Here is a 22,253-nt window from a genome sequence, read left to right on the forward strand (position 1 = left end):
GGACAAGGTGCAACTCGCTCCCCCCGAGAGGCTTGAGCTCTGACTTAGAAGTGAAGACCAAAGTCAAGGAACATGGGGAGCCCCCTGGGGGCGGGGGGCTCTCCTTTTCATTCATATCTGGAACCAGCTTTTAACGGAGCTTTGAAAGAAATAAGCATTTTTTTTAATGAAAACACATCCAAATGAGGATTTCATGGAAAGTACCACCAACTCGTCCTCAGGCACAGCCTAGGAGAAGGTGCCCACGTCCTGCCACGCTGTGCTGTCCTCGGCCGAGGGCACCATGCTCGGCACGGCTGTGACGGCGCAGAGATGACCGTTTGTCTGGTGCATGGAAAACGCCAGCGTTCGTGCCGCCCGGGAGGTTCCAGGACGTTGCCATCACTTCTGACTCCCGAGGGACCCCCTCCCCGCCTTTGCGCCTCCGCCCTCTGGTACCCGGGTGGCCACCCAGCTGGGCTTTGGCTTGGTCATCTGTGAAAAGAAGGCTGGGCCAGAGGCCCCTGCCAGCCAGGCCAGTGGAGTGACCATCCTCCCAGGGCCCTGCCCTGCCGCCCTGCCAGGCAGAGCACAGGGAACCCAGGCCCCACGCGCCATCCGTGCCAGCTGGCCCACGACACTGGGCGCAAACAGAAACAAGATGTGCTTTCGCCAGCCGTGCCTTCTGCTGCTCTCCACAGCTGCCCCACCTCTGGTGGCCAGTCTCAGTGCCCATTTGTGTGTGCCTAGCAGCATGGCATGGGCACACACACTGCCCTCCCCCCGCCCCGGGCTGCCGCCTCCGCCCTGACATCTCACTGGCTTCTGACCAGGCCCTGGAGCCGCAAGCAAGGGGTCGTCTTCGGAGGAGCCCCTGAGATGCATGCGCCTTCCCTCTGGCCCCTGGGGGCCCCTCACCAACTTGCATAGTGGCAAACAACAGACGGGCCAACGGCGCTGGTGGGGTGACAGTCTTATCTTTCTTATCCTCACTATGACCCAGGGGTCGGCTCGGAACACCTGAAGTCCAGAGGCTCAGGATGTCTCAGGCCAGCTCGGGGCACCCCAGCACCTGGCTCGAGGGGCGAGCTGTGAGCGGCAGGCCCTGTAATGACTGGGATTACTCGTGGTGGTGTCAGATGCTGACCCAGGACGCCACGCCCGGCTGAAGGATCTGGGCAGGCCGGACCTGGGAAAGAGAGGCTTCAACTGGGGGTGACCTAGGAGGGGCGGCCTCCTTTCTCTCCACTTGTTGCGCCGCCCGCCCCCACCACTGCCTGGATAACTCTGTGCCCGCTCTGTGGGGGCCGCCAACGTGAACCACTTGGCCTAGATCATACCTGGGGCGCGGAGACCGACCCGAGGACCTGGAAATGCCCCCGGAGCAGCCGTCTGCCCTCACTCCTTGCCCCAACATGATATTCAGATGTTTTAAACAGTGATTCTGCCCAGGCTGAGCGGAGCCCACAGCCCAGAGCCTTCTGTCCTAAACCTCCCCTCCGTGGCCGTGGTCATCGCCACCCCTCCCCCACCCAGGAGGCCCCGGATCTGAGGGACACCAGCATCCTCAAGCGGGAGTCACCCCGGTTAACCCCCCCGAGGTTCCTGCAGTACAGGACCAGGTCTCTCGGCCATGCGATGCGTGCGTACACACGCGTGGGCATGCATGCGTGCGCACGAACACACGCGCGCGCGCGCGCGCGCGCACACACACACACACACACACACACACAGAGGCATCTGCACGTCTCCTCTGGGCACCAGGAGCTCCCAGCCCTGTAATCAACTCCCGGGAAGGCACCAAATGCTATTTCAGGAAGGAGACCGAGGCGGCCTTGAAGCCGGACTTTGGCTGGCAGTGAACACGCAAACCACATGGTGGACAAACAAACCACCGCCGGTCTCCCCGTGCCGCCGCCCCAGACCCCCAGTGCCAGAAGCAGGTCCCCCCACCCTTTCCCAGACTTCAGTGCCCACAGTCTCGGCGCCCACGGCATCGTAAGATGCCAAAGTGGCACACTGGGAAATGGAAGAGAAATAGGGAGGGAGGGAGAGCGAACTCAAATAAAAGCCAGACTCAGCAAAGCATCCTTTTCCGGGCATTAGGTCCCAGGACCTCGGAGAGTCAAAGAAAGGGAAAGATACCCACAAAAGTGAGTCAAAGAGACCCCTGAGTGCCGACGTCCCGAGGGGCAAAGAGAGCTGTGAGTTGGGGAAAGGGGTGGCGGAGGGGCAGGGCCGCTTGCCTACCTGTGATCCGGTCTCTCTCCATCACTCCGGGTATATTTAGCAGCAGGCGGGAGTCCCGGCGTCCCCTCTTCCAGAGGCGTCCTCCCCTTTCTCACCCCGGCGCCCTCCCTCCTTCTGCCGCCTCCTCCTCCAAAAACACTCTTTGTCTGGTCTAATTTCTTCAATCTGTTGCAATCACGAATGCATCCAAATTACCACATTTCCATGTGCTGATCATATGTCTGTGCTCCAAACTGAAGTAGCATTGTCTCTTTGAATCGAGAGGAAAGGGAGCGAAGGAGAGAAAATTAAAAAAAAAATAAAAAAATAAAAAAAAAGGGGAAGAAGAAGAAGGAGAAGGAGAGGCGGGAGCGCGGGCGGGACGTGGGCCTTGAGAAGCTCGCCGGGTGCTCCAGGGTCCTCCGGGCGAGGACCGCCGGCTGGCGGGGCTTTGTGCGCGGTGGCTCCAGAGGTGCGGCGCGGCTTCCGGCCTTCTCTCCACCCCCTCCAGCCCCTCCGCCCCGCGCTCCTCTCCTCTCGCTGCTCCTTTTTAATATCCACTTGGAGAAGCTTCACTTAAGCCTCTTGGAAACCAGCTCAGAGAGTCAAATTCCTGGCGACTTGCAAAGTCTTTCACTCCCGCCCCCTCGCCCCGCGATGCCGCGATTTCCTTTGGTTTAAAAAGCCTGGCTGCTGCCTGCCCGCCTCCGACCTCGGCCGGCCGGTCACCCCAACTCCGACCCGGCTGGAAGGAGGGGCAGCCGCACCCCAGGCCGGCGGCCGGGGGAACGGCCAGGAGGACACCTGCGGGGGCTGAGCCCGGAGAAGTCACCCCTGCAGACGCCTGGGTGTCCCTTCAGCCGCGGTGACAGAGGCAGCTGGCCGTCCCGCCCAAGTGGAGGGAGCGAGGGACGGAGACTTCCTGGAAGATTCCTGCCACACGCTCATGAGTCAGTGAGTCTCCAGCTGTCCCCGGGGAGCGAGCGCAGCTCCTTTGCCACCGACTTCCCCAGACTCAGCGCCTCTCTGGGCGGGGACACGGGGCCAGGCCAGGCTGGGGGCTCAGCGCTGCTCCCCGCGGTTCACCTGGCGACATGAGAGGCCAGCACGTGGTCAGAGTGAGGGCTGGGGGCTGGGATGGGGGCTAGGCTGGGCGGCGGGGGGGGGGGGGGGGAAATCCCCTCTCTCTTTAAGCTTCGTTCACCGCGAGGGTTCAAACTGGCAGCCCTCTGCCTGAGACACAGAAACGGGTTTTCTTTGCCTGACCCTGTTCAAAGAAAACGCGCATTCGTGCCAAAGCCGGGCGCGTGGGCAATTTCACCGAGGGCTCCAGGTTTTCTGCTTCTCTCGGGAAAGGGAGGGCATACGGCCACGTGGACGGAGCTTCCTGCCCGGACGTGCCTACCGGGCTGGCTGGAAGGGTGCTACCCCTTTAGATGAAGCCACGTTTTCTGGTTTGCTGTGGTTCCCACAGTCCCTTGACTCATTTTCATTATTTGCCGGCCCCTCCCCCAGGTGGCCTCTGAGTTTGCAGTCCCTCCCGCCCCACAGTCACATGGGCTGTGTCACAAGAGGCCCATGCACAGTTCTCTGTTGGATGGCACAAAGTCCTTGTCCCCTCTTGACCAGGCTCAGTCCCCAAAGCAATCTCCTAGGTAGCATGGCATCTTCTTGTGAGTGTGTATGGGGCAGCTGCGGGGAGGTGGGGGTGACACCTTCCGGGAGACACCAAACAGCAACCCCCACCCCCAGCAGAGCCTGGAGGACAGCTGCCTATGCCGCGAGGGAAGGTGGGGACAGAGATCCAGCCAAGGAGGACCCAGGGGCTCTGGGGGCACTGGGGGAGGCTGAATAACGGCCCCAGAGTTCTCACCGCCTAACCCCAGCACCTGTCGACATGACTTTGTTTGGAGAGAGAGTCCAGTTGCAGGTGGAATTAAATGAAGGATCATGAGGCTGTCCATCACCGAAGAGGGGGCAGAGGGAGACCCCCCCGCCACACACACACACACACACGAGGGGTGCACAGACAGAGCAGAGAGACTGAAGACGCTGGCCTTGAAGACTAGAGTGACAAGCCACAAGCCCAGAAGGCGGGCGGCCCCCAGAAACTGGAAGAGGCAGGGAACAGCTTCTCCCCCAGAGCCTCTGGGGGGGACAGGCCCTGCTGCGACCTGGACTTCAGACTTCCGGCCTCCAGAACTGTGAGAGGACAGATTTCTGTTGATTTAAGCCTCCAAGGTGGCGGTCATTTGTCACAGCCGCCACAGGACTCTCAAACAGGCACCACAGACCCCCTGTATGATTTCATTTCATTCTAAAACATCGCATTCCACCAACCCCCGGCAGGCGCTGAGTTAGAACAATGGGAATCATGAAAGGGTTTTGACTGATTTAACCTCTTTTCTGATTTCGAAAAAATAAAATCCTATTGTCTTATCTGATTATAAATGTAGTATATATGCAGTGTATTAAATTTAGCAACTATAGAACATGTATAAAGAAGAAACCCCTCTAACGCCATAGGGGACTCCCCAGTACCAATTCCCGCTGCAGGGAGCAGGTCCAGGAAGGCCCCAGGAGCTGGCAGACCCAGGCCAGGCCATGGGGGGCGTGGGGAGGAGGACAGCAGGCTGGGCCAGGCCGAGGAGCCCGCCACCCCGACTACCTCCCGCGGGCGCGGGCTGCTGCACAGGCGCTGGATTTTCTTGCTGTGGTTGGTGCAGCTGCTGAGCGCAGCTTTGACCCTGGGCTTTCCCTCCCCCACCCCAGCCCGGCACAGTCTGGCTCAATGTCCATTCCCAACCATGCCTAAAACTCCAAGCATGCTGGCGCAAGCGGGGGATCATTTGAAACCAAAAACCTGGCAGCCCCCATTGGCCGTGTTAGTTCATGAGCTGAGCCGAGGCTGGACGCAGAGGCGGGGTGAGCCGGAGAGTGAGAGAAGGGCGCAGCCGACCCGCAGTGTTCACTGAGTCCACGCCGCGTCCCCAGCACCGGCCACTCAGGGGGCAACTGAATCCTGGCCTGAGTCCCCAAAGGGGGCTCCCCACGTGGCTCCTCCCTCCAGCAGAGCTCTGACAGGGCTCTGCGGTTTTGTAAAACTTTGTCCAGCTCTTCGCACGTAGCACAGAAAACCAGAGAGCAGTTCCAGGGAGCGGTTCCAGGGAGGGGCTGGCTTTTTAACCCGGCACTTCCCAAACTGGACCAACACCTGCCTTCGGCGGGGCGGTGGTGGGGGGGGAGGCAGGAACCCCCAGGCCCCAGCTCTGGGGAGCCCTGCTGTGCCAGCCAGCAAGCAAGCCCCCGCTCCCAGCCACCCCAGCCTGCCCACATCCTGGGGTGGGCACCACTGCCTAGCAGCCCCCTCCAGACTGATCTAAAGGCAGTACCTCTGTCCTTCCCCCCCGATACACAGACCTGAACCTGTGATCTGCATACTCCCGGCCCACCTTCTTTTTGATGTCGCTGTCACCAGCGGGAGGGCCCAGCGCAGGGTAAGGAGGAAGAATGAGGCCTGCTTTATCTTTAAAGACACTGCCCCACCCCGTCCACAAAGCATCCAGCTGGTAGGGGGACACAAAAGTAAGAGACCACCCCAGTGAGCCCTGACTTCCAAGGGAGGCCTGGGTTGGGGGGTGCCCAGCAGCACAGAAAGGGGGCTAGAGCTCCAGGAGATTCTGACACAGGCAGCAGGGGACCCAGGAAGGGGTTGATGAGAGGGGCACAGCTTTGTTCCCGGAGCCTTCCAGGGAGGGGCCTGTGAGAAGGAGGGGGGAGAGGAATCGCCCAAGGGGACACTTTCCTGGGCTCTGGGTTCGGATCTTGGGCCACCTCCCACCTCCCGCTCCCCTCAGGATTGGTAGAGGTACCTGCCAATTCTCTACAATTAGCTTCCAGCTATAGCGGGCGCCTATCTCTCACTTTAAAAAGTGCCTTTTCCCTTCATTTCCTGCTCATCCCCAGACTCAAGCCCCGAAGTCTGCTTCCCTGAGTTAAAAATAAAGCAGCTCCATCCCCCTGGCCCGGCCCGCTGACCCTCCCGCAGCCACTGCTACTGTACCTGCCAGCAGAGCGGGCAGCCGGCCGAGACCCTCCAGGGCCGGCCCCAGTCTGGCCGCCTTCAACCTCCCAGAGCAAGACGAATTCCGGGCCTGGGGCCGGCTGCATTCCTCTCTGGAATCTTCGCTCCACTTTTTATTGTGCCTCAAGTTTCGGCTGTTCCCAAATAAATACGATCCAGCTACTCTGTGCTCTTGGGACGGCTGCAGGGTTTACTGGTGCAAACAGCCTGGGCCGGCCTGTTGCTTTGGGAGTTCTTCCAGGTCAGTGTGGAAGGGAATCTAGACAAGGGAGACAAGCAGCCCAGACGGGGCCAAATTCCACTGCTAACGGTCCTTGCACTCAGCCATCCGTCCCTTATGGGAACCAGGGTCCTTGGTAGAATCTGCCCCAAGGCCCCTGCGTTTAAACTCTCCAGAATTCTGAAAGACTCCCAAAGAGCTGGTGTCTGCTGGGACACCAACAGCCCGCCTGCTCAGTAGGCAGCCAGGGAAGGCTTGCTGGATGAACAACAATCTAGAGGATCCAGTGTGTAGAGGCATCCGGACCAGCCCTGCCCAACAAAACCTTCTGCATGGAGGCAAGTGTTAGGTATCTGCCAGGTCCAGTACGGCGCCACGTGTGGCTGCGGAGAGCTTACCCTGTTCCCGTGCTGCCCGGAACCGGAGTTTTCAATTTGCGTTAAAGAAATAATTGAACTGTAAATAGCTGCTGTGCCTCCCGGCTGCCCTGTGGGCCAGGTTTGCCTGTCCTCCACCTCTGCCTCCTTGGAAACATGGCCTTCTTTCTTGCTTTCTCTCTCTCTTTTTTTTTTTTTCCTTAATTTTCTTTTCTTTTCAGGGCCGCACCTGCACCATAGGGAAGCTCCCCGGCTAGGGGTCTAATCAGAGCTGCAGCTGCCAGCCACAGCCACAGCCACGCCAGATCCGAGCTGCATCTGCGACCCACACCACAGCTCATGGCAATGACAGATCCTTAACCCACTGAGCGAAGCCAGGGATCAAACCTGCGTCCTCATGGATACTAGTCGGGTTCATTACCATTGAGCCACAACGGGAACTCCAGCATTCTCCATAAATTGCACCTCCGATGGCAAACAAAGAGAAAAACTACTTCTAAGTCAAGGCAACAGAAAACTGATGTTTCTATTTTAAACTTGTTTTTTGACCAATGCCCCCAAGCTTCTATCACGTTTGACAAGTTTGCCGGCTGCCCGCCGTGTGCCATGAGAGCACCCAGCCCTGCCGGTGGGGAGGATGCAGAAACCCCGAATGCCCACCTGCTACGGGGATTGACAGGCTGGGTCAGATTTCTCTGGACCGAGCATGACTTCCAGAGCCGCGACCCACCCGTGCAGGGACAGGGGAGCAGGGGCCGGGTGGCACTGCATTGGCAGAGCATCCTGGGGGGGAGAAGGGAGGCCGGGGTTCTTTACGTCAGAGGACCACGACCAGATCTGGTTTAAAGAACCCACGGCTGCAGCCAGGTGGAACCTACCAAAGACCTTGGAATGCCGACCGGACAGGAAGGCGCCTCTGGCGGGGAGGGAGGGGAGGAGCGAGACACAGGGGCTGAGGACACGGGCGTTCCCTCCATGGGCCACGTGGGGGGAGGGCGAGTGGACAAGATCTCGGCAGCCTAGTGACCTGGAGGTGCTGGGGGGCAGAGGTCAAGGGCGACACTGAGACTTCTCGCCTGAGTGCCTTGTGGACGGCGAGGCTGAGGTAGGAGAGAAATGAAGGTGGGGGGGTCGGCACCAGCTGGGGGTGCCCGTGGGGGCCCAGGTGCCAGGTGCATGGCGACCAAGACTCTGGCGGCCTCTTCCTGGGCCAGTTCCCCCATGAGGGACACTCCCTCCCTCCCTCCCTTCCTCCCTCGGCGACAGGGTGAGACATGGCCAGCCATGAGGGGGACTCACCCCAGCCCCGAAACTTACTGTCCACGGGGGACGATGGCAGTTAGACAGTGAGTGCAGCTGAGGGACAGGACACTGGGCTGAAATCTCCCTGGGGGGGGGGCCCAGCCAGGTCTGGAGCGGGGCTCCTGCCCTAAGGAAGGGGTATGTGAGCCGGGACAGAAGGGGGTGGGTGGGAGGGGGCCACAGGGAAACCAGCCGGGGCCACGCAGGGCAGGGACACAGCCCAGACAGCAGTGCTTGGGGAGCGCGTGGCGTGGGGGAGCCACCACGGTCCCCGCAGGAAGGGGCGCTGGTTTCCTACTGCTGCTGTGACACATCCCCACAAATATAACAGAAAGGGATTTTCTCCCAGTTCCAGAGGCACAAGTCCAAAATCAAGGTGTCAGCAGGGCCGGGGTCCCTCCAGAGGCTCTGGGAAAAATCCTGCCCTGCCTCTTCCACTTTCCGGGGGCACCAGGGGCCCCGTGGCTTGTGGCTACCACACTCCAGTTTCTCCCTCCATCTTTACATGTCTGTTTCTCTTCTTTCTTTCTTTTGCTTTTTTTAGGGCTGCACCTGCAGCATGTGGAGGTTCCCAGGCCAGGGGTCGAATCAGAGCTGCAGGCACCAGCCTATACTACGGCCACAGCAACACGGGATCCGAACCATGTCTGCAAGCTACACTGCAGCTCATGGCAACACGGGATCCTTAACCCACAGAGCAAGGCCAGGGATTGAACCCCGGTCCTCTTGGATACGAGTCAGGTTCATTTCTGCTGCGCCACAATGGGAACTCCTGTTTCTCGTAAGGCCCCAGCCACCAGACTGACGGCCCACCCTAACTCCAGTATGACCACACTCGAGGCCCCTAACTAACCTGTAAAAGCCCTACTTCCAAATAAAGGCGCTTTCTGAGGTTCTGCATGAATATGAATGGGGGGGCGCAGGAAGCCCTACGGAACCCACTACAGAAGGGACGGGGGCGCTGGGGACGAGCACCACCCCCAGAGCATCTGAAGGCGGAAAACCAGGACCTGGCCACACATCGGATGTCAGGGCAGCGGAGAAGGCCCCAGGGATCCCGGCCAGGGGACAGCCAGGCTGGGCTGGGCAGCAGGGAGGTGAGGAAGCAGAAAAGCAGCCGGATGGGGGATGCTGTGTGCGCCGTGGGAACCCGGGCGAAGGTTGGCGGGAGGCTGGTCCGGGAGGCGGCCGCCCAGAAAGTGGGTGGGTGTGGGAGCACTAACCGGAAGGCCTCCTGGGATGGCAGAGCACCACCATAGCCCAGCCCCTCTGCCCAGGGAGCACACACGTGCACAGGAAACCTTTCACCGACCTCTGGTGACAGGCCGAGGCGTAGAAAACTCTGCCTCCCCATGCGGAGGAACCCTCGCCTGCCATCAAAATAAATGAACTAAGCCCCGGGGGTCCCTGGGGATAAACTTCAAAGTTCTGCTGACTCATCAAAAAGCAAAGGGAGCAGCAGACTCCCCTGGGTCACACGACACGATGCTGCTGGTGGCCAGCCGCAGACGGTGTGTTGTCTGCAGACACACAGCACATGGCATAGGCATGCCCAGCAGCGAACAGGTCTAAATTCAGACGGTGCTCACCTTGGCGGGAACAGGGTCACCCAGGCCCTTGGGCTACACCTGTAACACCTTTGTCTTCTTCTTTTTTTTTGGCCACAGCGAGCAGCGGCTTGTTGTGGGGGAGCAGGGATTGAACCCAATCACCAAAATTCTAACCACTAGACCACCAGGAAACTCCCTGAAACACCTTATTTCTTAAGCAGGATAGCAGGTGTAGAGATGTTTTATTCTTTTTTTTTGCTTTTTAGGGCTGCAGCGCGGCATACGGAGGTTCCCAGGCTAGGGGTCAAATTGGAGCTAGAGATGCCAGCCTACACCACAGCCACAGCAACGCCAGGTTTGAGCCGAGTCTGCAACGTACACCACATCTCATGACAATGCTGGATCCTTAACCCACTGAGCGAGGCCAGGGATTGAACCCACAACCTCATGGTTCCTAGTCGGATTCGTTTTTGCTGTGCCACAATGGGAACCCCAGATGGTTTATTCTTTACTTTTTTTTTGTCTTTTGTTTTTTGTCTTTTTAGGGCCGCACTAGTGGCACATGGAGGTTCCCAGGCTAGGGGTCGAGTCGGAGCTATAGCCACTGGCCTACACCACAGCCACAGCAACTCAGGATCCAAGCCACACCTTCGACCTACACCACAGCTCACGGCAACGCCGGATCCTTCACCCACTGAGCGAGGCCAGGGATCGAACCTGCAACCTCATGGTTCCTAGGTGGATTCGTTTCTGCTGAGCCACGATGGGAACTGCCTATTCTTTACTTTTTTTACATATCTTTTTGTTTTCTTTTTTTGGCAGCCCCGTGGCATATGGAATTCCCATGCCAGAGATCAGTCTCGGCCTAAGCCACAGCTACAGCGACCCGGCCAGGGTTCAAACCTCCATCCCAGCACTCCCAAAACACCACCGATCCCATTCCACCACAGGGGAACCCCTATGTATCTTTTTTTTTCTTTTTTTGGCTGCACATGTAGAATGCAGAAATTTCCAGGCTAGAGATAGAACCTGTGCCACATCAGTGACGACGCCAAATCCTTAACTGCTAGGCCACCAGGGAATCTGTTTTCGTGGGGTGTTTTTTGGAGGGGAGGTTTAAGAAGACAGGAAAGTGACTGAGCTCAGCTCAAGGGGCTGACCGTGGGTGTGGTCTGAGCTGACAGACCGGCTCACGCCGGAAGCTGCAAGCTACGATCTGGGTTCTGCACGGGACACCAGCAGATACATGCAATTCTCTCTCTGGGGGCCTCGTCCCAGCCGCAGCCTCGAGAAAACCTGAAATAAAGGAGGAAGCACCACGACGTGGGCCTCTGTCCTCTGGGGAGGAGACCCGGGCATAGGGTCGCAGGCGCGGGAGATGAGGCAGAGCGGGTGACAGAGGACAGGCTGCGGGCTGGGGGGTGGACAGAGGCTCCGAAGGGGATTCTGTGAGGTCAGAGGGGCTGGGGTCCAGGGAAGAACCCCATCTGGACCAAGGTCCTACCTCTGGGAGGCAGGGATTCCATTCGGGCGCCAGGAAGAGGAGGAGAGGGTGTCTGAGCTGGCGCCCGCAGAGTTCCCCAGAGCGAGGAGTTCGCATATCAGCAGGCGGGCCCCAGCGAAACCCACATCTCGGCTTGCAGCTCTGGGCTCAGGCAAATTATGCCTTAGGCTTCCAAGGGGATCCGTGGTCCCAGCTGCCAAGTGCTGATGGCACAGAACTGGCCCTCTGAGCACAGGGAGGCAAAGGCCAGCAGAGGCTGTGTCCACGCGGCCCAAGGCGCCCGCACACGGAGACCTCACTCCCAGGGCGCAGGCCCTCCCTGCCCATCATGCTGAGGGCCCCTCGCCCCAGCCCAGGGGGCGAGAGGGACAGGCAGACAGCTGCAGGGACGAGGGGCCCCAAGAAAAGCTGCAGGAGCCCAGCAGCAGCCGGGCAGCCCTGCGGTCGGTGCAGGCTGGTCTGCAGGGGGCGGGGCTCCCCCTCAACCACCGTGAATCACCCGCCGCCCCGAGGCCTCGGGCCCCGGCCAGCACCGCAGGGGCCTCCTCCCCCCTCTTGTGGACGTCCAGCCTGGCCATCACACGTCACCTCCCGTCACCCCCACCCTCCCCCACTCCCCACAAAGAGCTGCCTAGGGATGCCCAGCCCACTGGCAGGGGCCACTGCCGGAGAACAGAGACATCTGGGAAGGAGGCCTGGAAACATCTGGGTACAAAATTCTGGGGTCCCAGAGACCCTGCATGGTCTGGAACCAATTTCACAGCCACCATCCATGTGTAGATATTAGGTAGAAATTCACAAAAAATAAATAACTCTACGCAAGTCAATGAACAAAATAAACTTGACGATGTCCCCTTCAGGAGCTCAACAGTCACCTGTGGCGGGAGGCGACCCGCCGGGATGGTGCAGATACGAACGCTTCCACTGACACAGTACATTTTCCTGGACAAAGCTGGTCTAGCAGGTGGGGCGTGGGCTCCGGGTGGGCACCCCCTTCTCCTAGAACAGCCGCTATGTCACCACCACGTCCCGCTGCCCGTCCCGCCCAGGGTCTGCCCCCAGCCTGTCGTCAACGCACTGCTGTCATTGCCTGGGGGATGCAGCTCCTTCCCCCTCTGGGCCCCAACATCCTCCAGCCCCTGTGCTTGGCCACTGGATGTGACAACAAGACACAAGGTAGGCTCTGGGGATGGCCCCCCTGGGGTCAGGTCTGGGAGGCCGGGCACGCCAGGCCGGGAGAAGCGGCAGACCGGGCCCGGGGCCCCGAGGTGGAGAGGCCGAGCCCGGGGCCCCTCCACCCCACCTGCCCAGGCCGGCCTGCGCCTGGAGAGTCGCTTCTGAGCCAGTGGGCAGTCCCTCCCGCCCCACACAGACGAAGGGGGCCAAGGCTGAACCAGCCACTTACCCGGGCCAGTCGGGTCACCAAGCTTCCGGAGACGGCCGCTGGAGGTCCGCGTGACTCCTAAAGACAGGGGCAGAAGGCAAAGGTCACGCAAGGCCATCGGGAGAAGGATAATACTGGGCACAACCTCACCACTGCTCCTGCCAGGGCTGCAGAACCAGAAACCTGTCCCTGGCGGGGCCCGGGGCCCTCGTCCTCCCAGGGAACACCTGCAGTAACGGCCACCATCTGGCTGCTGGCCAGGCACCGGGTCCAACCCTCTACACACGTTTTCCCACCTAACACTTGCCACCCATTTTGCAGAAAAGGGCGCCAAGTCTCGGGGAGGTCGAGGCACCAGCCCGAGGTCACACAGCTCTGAGGGGTTGAGCCCAGAATAAAGCAAGTTCATCAATCTCCAAAACCCAGGCTTGGCTCCTCCATGCCAGGCTCCAGGAGGGTCTGTGGGATGGAGAGGTGCTGACACAGGGAGGGCGCGGGCCAGCCCGAGTATGACCCACGTCTGGCTGTCCTGGAATTGGGGTTTCCCTGCCCCGAGTCTGTAGGCCGGGGGAGCCCGGCCGGACTGGGGAGGGTGGAGGACAAGCTCTTCTCTCCCCATCCCCCCCAGGAGGGAGCAAGAACAGAGCCCCGGATTAACACGGCCTCATGCCTCCCGCACACACCCGCAGCCCAGCGCTCGATCCCTGGGGAGACTCGGGGCAGGCAAGTCTCAACTGCAGCAGATCTGCTGAGGTGCTAAGCTGAGCAAACTCGAGAGGTTTCCAGGAGGCGCACCATGGGAGCGGCAGGCGGCCGTCCTGGCGCTGCCAGGTCACAGTGCTCCGGGCTCTGCCGCCTGGGTAACCAGGGACACGGCTGCTGGCCTAGTGGAGGCCTTCCCTGGAGAAGCTGGAAAAGAGCCTGCAGCACAGGAAGGGCGCGGGCGGGACCCCGCCACCTGCCTGCAGCCTCTATCATCTGATGCGCGCCCAGGGTGCTGGGGTCAGAGGCGCCGGCTCCTCCCCTGCCGTCCCCCCAGCGAGGCTCCTGTAACATCTCCTTGCTTGTGCATTCACTCCACAAACCCATTCCTAAACTATGACCAAGCAGCAGTGAATGCGGTCCACTTTGTTTCGAAAGGTTCCAGGGCCCCGAGCAGGGCGGCCTGCAGACCTGGTCCTCCTGCCCAGCTCCCCCAGGACGCACGCACGCACGCACGCACACTCCACGTCTGCAGGGTGACTCAACAGCGACCACAAGACGGGCGAGGTCTGTCCTTCAGGGCCTGGTATTTATCAACGGATACCTGCCACTTAGCCTTGGCCTCTGGGAGGTGGCCCCAATTTTAGTTGAATTCACACCCATGTTAACAAGCTGCCAGGGGTGTACGCGGCACGCGGTTCTGATGGGAGGTGAGCACCAGGGCCTGGAGTGGCTGGTGGGGCATCGAGGAGACGGGGGCCGGGACGGGGGTGGGGGACCAAGCTGACTCTCAGGAGGGCCAGGTGGACACTGGGCTCTCGTAACCCTTCTGATGCCCAGGCTCCATGACAACCATGAGCTTTTGTCCCTTCTCCCCCTCACTCAAGATGACAACCCCAAGAAGCAGGTGCCGCCACCCCCATTTCACAGATGAGGGGTGTGAGGCCCGGAAGCCCTGCAGAGGTGGATGGAATCTCCCACCAGGTCCCCAGCCCCACCCCAGCCACGATGGTGACAGTGATGGTTGACTGTATGTGTCAATTGAACTGGATCACCGGGTGCCCAGATATTCGGCTAAACACTATCTCAGACTGTGTCTGGGAGGGTGTTTCCGGGAAAGTGAGCATCTGATCGGTGGGTTCAGTAAAGCAAAGCACCACCCCAGTGTGGGTGGGCGCCTTCCAATCCCCTGAGGCCTGAGCAGTGCAAAAAGCAGAGGATAGGAGAGCTCTCTCTCTGCCCCATCGCCGGGTTGAGCGCTGGTCTCCTGCCCCAGGGCTGACCATCAGCTGCCCTGGTTCCCAGGCCCCAGGCTTCGACTGGTGCACCCCTGTCTTCCCTGGGGGCCAGCGTGCAGATGGCAGGTGGTGGGATTTCTCAGGCTCCGTAACTACAGGAGCCAGTTCATTCTCTCCCTCTCTCTCCCATGGGCTCCGCTGCTCTGACGGATTCTGACCAATCCCCAGCCTCGCACAGCAGAGGCGAGAGCATCCTTCCCTTGGCGCCCAATGGACATGGAAGACTCTCACGCTGGGTGATGGAAGCTCCACCCTTCCTCGTAAGTCCAACCAGAATGCTGATTCCAGGCCGACCCTGCCGGACAGGCTGGCTGGACCACAGCCTCAGACCTGCGGGGTCGCAAGAGGGGCCTGCTTCTGGCTCCCAGCACTGACAGCCCCTAAGACCAGGAGAGTGGCCGGCGTGGCTCTGGGGGCTGCCCGGGGCTGGGAGGAGGGGGTGGGCACAGGTGCTGCTCCCCAGGCTGCTGGGAGGGCACAGGAGTGAAGGTGGGCAGCCTGGCCCTGGCTCCAGCCCAGCTCGCCTCAATACCACGACAGCGGGGAGCTCCGCCGACACGCCTAATCGGGAGCCGCACTGCGTTTGGTGACACGGGAGAACTGTCACTGTCTGTCCTCCTCCCCCGAACAGACACACGGTGAGCTACTCAGAGGTCAGCTGTCTGGGCTGAAAGTGGCGTCGGGGAGGGAGCCGAGCCCATAAACCCAATGACTCCCCAACATGGAAACCATACCGCGAGGAGGAACAGGCACCACATTCTTGGGGACCGAGCCACTTCCGGCTACGCCACCGGGGGGGCAGCTGGACGCCCACCCCGCTCCCGCCTCTGGCTTCCAGACCAAGATAAAACTGAAGACGGTCCATTCAGGTTAAACCCCAAACCCAGGCGTCTGATCCCCAAGAACCAGACCGGGTGGCGGTGGAGACACGGGCACGAGGAAAAGAGCTGCAGTCTCAGGTTTCTCGGGCCGAGTTTTATTTTATGCACACTGTCTATTTTTCAGATTTCCCCAAATGCACAGCTAGTGCCAGGCAGCCCCTGGCACGAGAAGATGCCAGGCCCACTCCCTTAATAAAGAAAGGGAGCACCCACCGGGGTTCCCGCACCTTGACAAGCGCCCTGCCCAGGACCACCCCTCCTGCGGCTGCGGGAAACACCCCAAGGCCACGAGCAGCTCAAGTTCAGTTGCCCGGACCTAACTGCTCAGGCCTGCGTCTGAGATCAGCGGAGAGGTGGACTTCTAGTGGCTCGGTCCTTCCAGCTGAGAACTGAGTTATCTATGTGTGATTTTAAAACAAAACATCCCAGGAAAGAGAGGAGACAATTTGAGTTCGGCCATCAACCCAGACTGAATTATTCGCGTTCTCAGAGGCCAGGGAGGCAGGAAAGCCTGCAGTCGGACAAACGAGGCTGGGATCCAGACCCCACCAGGCGCGTGCGGCGGGCCGAGGGCAATGACCTTCCTCTCCAGGTCTCAGTGTCCCCGTCTGCAGAATGGGGACTCCATCTCTGACACTTAGATTAAATGAGGTCACACGTTGCGGGCACTTAGCACAGTGCCTGGCACCAAGTAAACAGTAGATATTATCATTATTAATATATCAGTCTCCACTAGCATGTTATTATTACTGCTGCTGCTGCTGTTATTACTGCCGTATTGTATGCAGCCTGGACCCAGGGATCTACAGTGGGCAGCTGACAAAGCTTGGCTGCCCTGTGCTGATGCCTTTAGACAAAAGGTCAGTTAGAACCGCGGCTCCGCGCACATTCCAGCCGGGACGCTGCTACCCCAAGTTCCACGCGACTCCCTCCCAGTGAAGGGAAGTTGAAAACCCTCTGGGCCCCCAGCCGGACCGCGCATCGGAGGAAGGTGGGAAGTTTCCTCCATCCAGAGAGAACAGTCAGGATGAGGGGCAGACGCCGAATCCTGGTGTCCCCCCGACACTTGGGGCCGCCAGAAACTCCCACCTGGTGTCCGTGCTGGCCCAGACCAGGGCAAAGGCCGTGTCGCAAATGATCTCCGACAGGCCCACACACACCAGCCAGGTCTCACAGCCCGGGGCCTCGGGACTGAGCACCTTTCAGAGGAGAGGAGGCAAGAGACAGGCAAAGGCGCCAAGCGGGGGTGCGCGGGCGGCCGGCGGCCCGAAGAGAGCGGCAGTGCAGCACTGCCGACGGGAACGCAGATGGCCAGACACGGAGGTGGGCCCCTCGGTCCTGGAGAGAGAACGGCGACAATCCGGGGGTGGGGGAGAGCCCGGATGCCTGGGGAACATTCCTTCATAGAACCAGCATTCGGGGCAGGGAGCCCCCTGCACAGCCTAATGGCAGAGCCCACCTCCAGGTAAAGAGCCTGGCACCCTCCCTGCCCCTTCACCACAGACCAGCCGGGCGGAGCTCCACCGGGCACAGCAGCCTGGCAGGCCAGGGATGCCCCCACGTCTAAGGGCCTGGATGCCTGTCTCAGGGGTGTCCCCCGTGCAGAGAACTTGGGGACCCCTGAGCAGGAGCCAGAAGGACACAGTCACAAGGGAGACCTCCTTCCTTTCAACCAAATTTTTATGATGGGAGGTGGTACAAGACAAGGTCAGAGAGGCTCTGAGCCTCTGCACAGACTCCGCAGTCAGGAGATTGTTATTATTCCATCACTGACAGGAAGAGCAAGTACCATCCCCTTCTCCTGTTGGAGTTGCAGCGTCACTGTCCCACCACCGTCAGGGTGGCTGTGCCCAACCCCCTGGGGCCCCACACAGCCCAGACATCTATCCCAAGGGCGGGGGGTGGGGGCAGAGCAGGAATCAGGCTGTCTGCACGGGAGGGTGACAGAGCCCTGGGCCCCCCCGCCCCCCCCCACTCCCTTCTGCTCTTGTGCCAACAGCGAATGGGCTGGACAGTCCTTCCCAGCCAGAGAGGCACCATTTTCTCAGGAGGGAGCTTCGCCGGCATCGGCGCTGTGCAAACGCCTGCACCCATTTCAGTCATGACAAGAGCTTCTCTACAGAAAAGAATCAAATCTCACGCGTTTCTTAAAACTCAGGAGAGTCTCTCAGGAAAGGACAGGGTCCCGGGACGTTGGCCAGAAACCTGCCTCTCCTCTCTGGCAGCCCTAGGACCCCAGTGAGGGCCAGGGCCCCCGCCCCCGCCCCCGGCTCCTTTGTTCACAAAAGCTGTGAAGGGCTGGATCAAAGTCAGGGTTTCACCTGGGAGGGAAGGCACATTCCAGGCTTATCTAGAGAGGAACCTGAGATACGGAGATAAGCCCCCTTCCTCTTCTCCCACCTTGTGCCCTTGGGCTTCACTGCTGCGCTCAGGTGTCCCCTGAACAGGTGTGCCCTGAACAGAACAGGTGCTCGGGGCAGGTTTGCTCCGCCTTCCGGGCCCCACAGCTGGGTCAATTATTCATTCACCGGCCAGGTTAGGAACCCTTCTGTTTGTGGACATGCTCAGCTAAACACTGCTGAAAGTTCCATTTTCAGCAAAGCTTGGGGCCATGAAGCCAGGGGCTCTGGTCCCTTCTCTGACTCCCGCCCTGCCATTCTGTCCAGTGGAGGGGGTGCTCCCAGCCCCCAGCCCGCCCCGCAACAAAGCACCAACCCCAAGGGGGCTCTGGCCTCCGACGCTGAGGGTGAGGGTGGGTGCAGCTGCAGGCCACAGGCAGTGCCCCATCACGGGGAGAGCGAGGTCTGTGAGTGAGCGAGGCCAGGGCGAGAATCCACCACCAGCTCTCACCACATCTAAAAACACGCATCTGGGCAAGTTTTTAGTCTTTCGGAGCCTGTTTCTGCGTCTCCATGATGCAGACTCATGAAAACACCATGGAGCATCTCCTCTGCCTCAGGCGCTGTTTGAGGAGCTGGGGACACATCGGTGACCCAGAGTGAGCTGACCGCTCTCTTGGTGGCACTCCCAGCCCAGTGAGCAGCCAGCGCTGGTGTCCGGCTCACAGGCGGGGCAGCTTGGCTCAGCGCGCAGGGGGCTCTGCTCGGCTCCACCCACACTAGGCAGCATCCCTGAGGCCCAGTCCATCACGTGACACCCGTGCGGCCCACGGACCCACAGAGCCCCGCCCTGGACGGTTCACCAGTTGGGCATTGGGACTCAGGCCCATTCACATAAAAGACATTGTCAGGAGTTTCCATCGTGGCTCAGTGGTTAACGAATCTGACAAGCAACCACGAGGACGCAGGTTCGACCGCTGGCTTCCTTCAGAGGGTTAAGGATGCAGCCTTGCCATGAGTGGTGGTGTAGGTCACAGATGCGGCTCAAATCCCGTGTTGCTGTGGCTGTGGTGTAGGCTGGCAGCTGTAGCTCAGATTGGACCCCCAGCCTGGGAACTTCCTTGTGCTGCATGTGTGGCCCTAAAAAGACATTGCCGTATAAAATACATGACGCAGTTAAATCTGAATTTCAGATAAACAACAAGTAGTCCTAAGCATAAGTGTACCCTCCACTCCTTGCCCCCCACCCCAGGGTCTCCTTTCACTGGCGGAAGAGGCGACCTCTGCAGGCGGAGTCTCCCGGGTCCGGGTCTGCAGCCCTGGGGCTGGACTCGGCCACTAGGAGGAGGCTGGAAGGTGGGAGCCAGGGAGAAGGACCAGGCAGGTCTCCCCGCAGCTTCCCCGCCTGGGAAGTTTTCTCCAGTGGCAGATTCTGTCTGTTCCGCGGCTGCAGCTCCTCCCGGGCAGGTCCACCTTTGCCCAGCCTCCCATCAGGTGACCCTGGTCCCTGACTCCCATGACACACCTTCTACCCTCTGACCCTCTGATGGGGCTCGGCAGGAGCTCCCCGAGGCTGTCCTCTAGTTGTTTCCGCAAAGCTAAGGACCCTCAAGCACCAGGGCCCTCGGCTCAAGTGCCTCCCTTCCGAGGCTCTGAGAAGGACCATGTTCCCACGGGCCAACGTTTCCGTAAAATTTGCAAAACAGAATTTTTTTTTTTTTGCCAAGACACGCCGCAGCTAGAAGTGGGATCTCAGTGCCCAGACGAGGGGTTGAACCCGGGCCGCAGAAATGAAAGTGTCAAATCCTAAACACCAGACCACCAGGAAGCTCCCCCAAGTGGAAACTATTCCCCGCCCCCATCCGCTAAGCCTGCTGCTTCTTCCTACTCTGAGTTCCTGCCCATCACCCATTCTCCTGTGTTAAGGTGTCAGCGGAGGAGCTGCTGGCATCTGGGGGCTCCTGCAAAGGAGCCGCCGAACGGCAAAGACACTTCGTTCGGCTCTAGTTGGGTTATATTTGCGTGGTTCACAGTCATTTGCATGCACGGTTAGGTGACTGCCTGCCCGTCCCCACAGGCGAGTCTAGGAATGCTGCTGCCACCTGCTTTCCCAAATCTGTCGCCTGCACAGAACCCAAAGGGACAAGACACAAGCATGTCCTGCGCTGCCTGGTGCTGGAAAGCATGGGCGGGGGCGGGGGGGCAAGACATGAAACATACGGAGCCAGAGGCAAGTCTGTGGGAAGGTATTCCAATCACCAGGTGTAAGGTCGCAGGCAGAGAATTCAATTCTCCACGTCAACTCAAAACAGAACGTATTGGAGTTCCCTGAGGGTTAGGAACCCAACACAGTGTCCGTGAGGCTGTGGGTTCGATCCCTGGTCTGCTCAGTAGGTTAGGGATCCAGTGTTGCTATGAGCTGTGGTATAGGTTGCAAATGCAGTTCAGATCCTGTGTTGCTGTGGCTGTGGCGTCCGCCGGCAACTGCAGCTGCGATTTGACTCCTAGCCCAGGAACTTCCATGTGCTGCAGGTACAACCCTAGAAAGAAAAAAAAAAAAAAAAAAAAAAGAACAGAAAGTATCTCTGGTCAGATAGAAATGCACCAACACATCACGTGCGGTTATGGATGCCCCCACACTTAGCTATTTTTTTTTTTTCTGGGTGGGATTCCTTTTCTCAAATGGAATTTATTAGAATTCTTGTGGGAAATTGCAGCAGTACCACAAACTCTAAGTCAAGTCACACTTTTTCATGCATCCTAACAAAAGTAAAAACTGAATTTTGATTAACTAGGAAGATGATAGAGGGTTGGCCAGATGGGCAGCACTGCTGACTGGCCTGGGGGGCCTAGGGGTTCCAGAAGAAACCTCTGTAGCCAGGCAGCAGAATGACTGATGGCCGGGGCACGTGGCTGGCCACCTGGGGCAGGTGGCCCATTCTAAGATGAGGGCATTCAGGCTATAGCTCAGGGAAGCAAAGGACACCCCCCAGGGTACAGGTGCACCCCCTAAGGACCAGAGAAGAGACGGCGAGAGAGGGAGGCTGGGTAGCCCTCCTCGGTCCACACTGGCCCGGGAGCAGTGTCACGGACCGGAGGCAGCGGGGCTGATCTTTTAAACAAGGAAACCCAGGACTTCTTGGTGGGTCTAAGCAGGCTGATAGTCAGGGCAAATGGCAATTTTCTCTTCATAAAAAATGCTGTATTGAGACATTCGATTGGAGCTCAGTGGTAACGAACCCGACTAGCATCCATAAGGACGCGAGATCGATCCCTGGCCTCGCTCCGTGAACTGAGGTGTGGGTCACGACACGAACCGGGTCTGGCGTTGCTGTGGCTGTGGTGTGGGCCGGCAGCTACAGCTCCGATTAGACCCCTGGCCTGGGAACCTCCAAATGCTGTGGTACAGCCCTAAAAAGCAAAAACAAAACAAAACAAACAAAACAAAAAATCCAGAACCCACACACACTTCTTTGGTTTTTGGAGCCATCCCAGGAATGCTGGGAAAGGGAGTCACTGTGGGCAGTAACTTATTCAATGAATTGCCTGTAACACCCTCCAGTGTCGGGCCAGCTATAAGCACGGCTACTGTACCACGTGCAGCGCAGCACCTGGACTCAGGGCCGCGGGAGCACCCCACCAAGGACGAGCACCCACATCAGCAGCCCGGGGAGCGGCTCTGGGGCGAGGATGGCTAGCAAATTCGGGAACCACCAGAAGAGCCACTCGGGCTGTAATCAGGCAAATCCACGCCGGGGATCTGACGTCACGTGAAAAGAGCAGAATTAAAAACGCTCTTTTCACGTAGGGACCGTGCAACTCGGTGGAAAAACATCACGGACCTTTGATAATGAAATCAGATGATACAACCTGTGCGTGTGGCAACAAGTACTGTGGGGAACAAAAAAGCCAGGCTGGAGCCGACAGGACGGGAGGGTTTGTCCCTCGAATTTCCTGTTCACACCGCTTGGTAGCAAGTGATGAACACAGGGGACTCTAAAGACAACAAAAAGGCAAAAGAGAAAGACCAGATATACACGGGGTATTTTCGAAAGGTTTCCTTTAGAAAGCGCAGCCCAGGCCTAGCAGCTAAAGTGTCCGTTCCAGCTCCCAAGAGGGCAGGGCCGCCAGAGCGGAGCGTCAGCCTCGCCCTTGGACCCCTACCTTCAGCTAGAGAGCCACCACCCCCTCTCCAGCCCCTCGGTGCTGCCACTGGGCGCCTTTGGCTGCTAGTCCACCACCTGGCATCCCCGTGGTGTCTACACTAGGTCACCTCTGCACAAAAACCCAACACCCATCCCAGGACACACACCTTGGGCCCCGTGTCTACGGAGGCAAAGTCACGTATTCACTTGGGAGTTTTGCAAACCAATCCCACATCCCTCCACTAGGTTGATCAGCTAG

General features: G+C 59.3%; 1 protein-coding gene across 2 annotated transcripts in view; it reads right to left on the minus strand.

Moving 5' to 3' along the window:
* Positions 1 to 22,253, minus strand: part of SEPTIN9 (septin 9) — a 153,009-nt gene that overhangs the window by 124,602 nt on the left and 6,154 nt on the right. The window contains exon 2 of one of the 2 annotated variants that reach the window (XM_047757121.1): positions 12,651 to 12,707. In XM_047757121.1, coding sequence (XP_047613077.1) covers positions 12,651 to 12,707 — 57 coding nt within the window. Of the gene's footprint in view, positions 1 to 2,229; positions 2,521 to 12,650; positions 12,708 to 22,253 lie in introns of those variants that run through there. The other variant, XM_047757123.1, reaches the window with a different exon arrangement.

This window comes from Phacochoerus africanus, chromosome 14 (assembly GCF_016906955.1).
Source record: "Phacochoerus africanus isolate WHEZ1 chromosome 14, ROS_Pafr_v1, whole genome shotgun sequence".
Taxonomy (NCBI): Eukaryota; Metazoa; Chordata; class Mammalia; order Artiodactyla; family Suidae; genus Phacochoerus; species Phacochoerus africanus.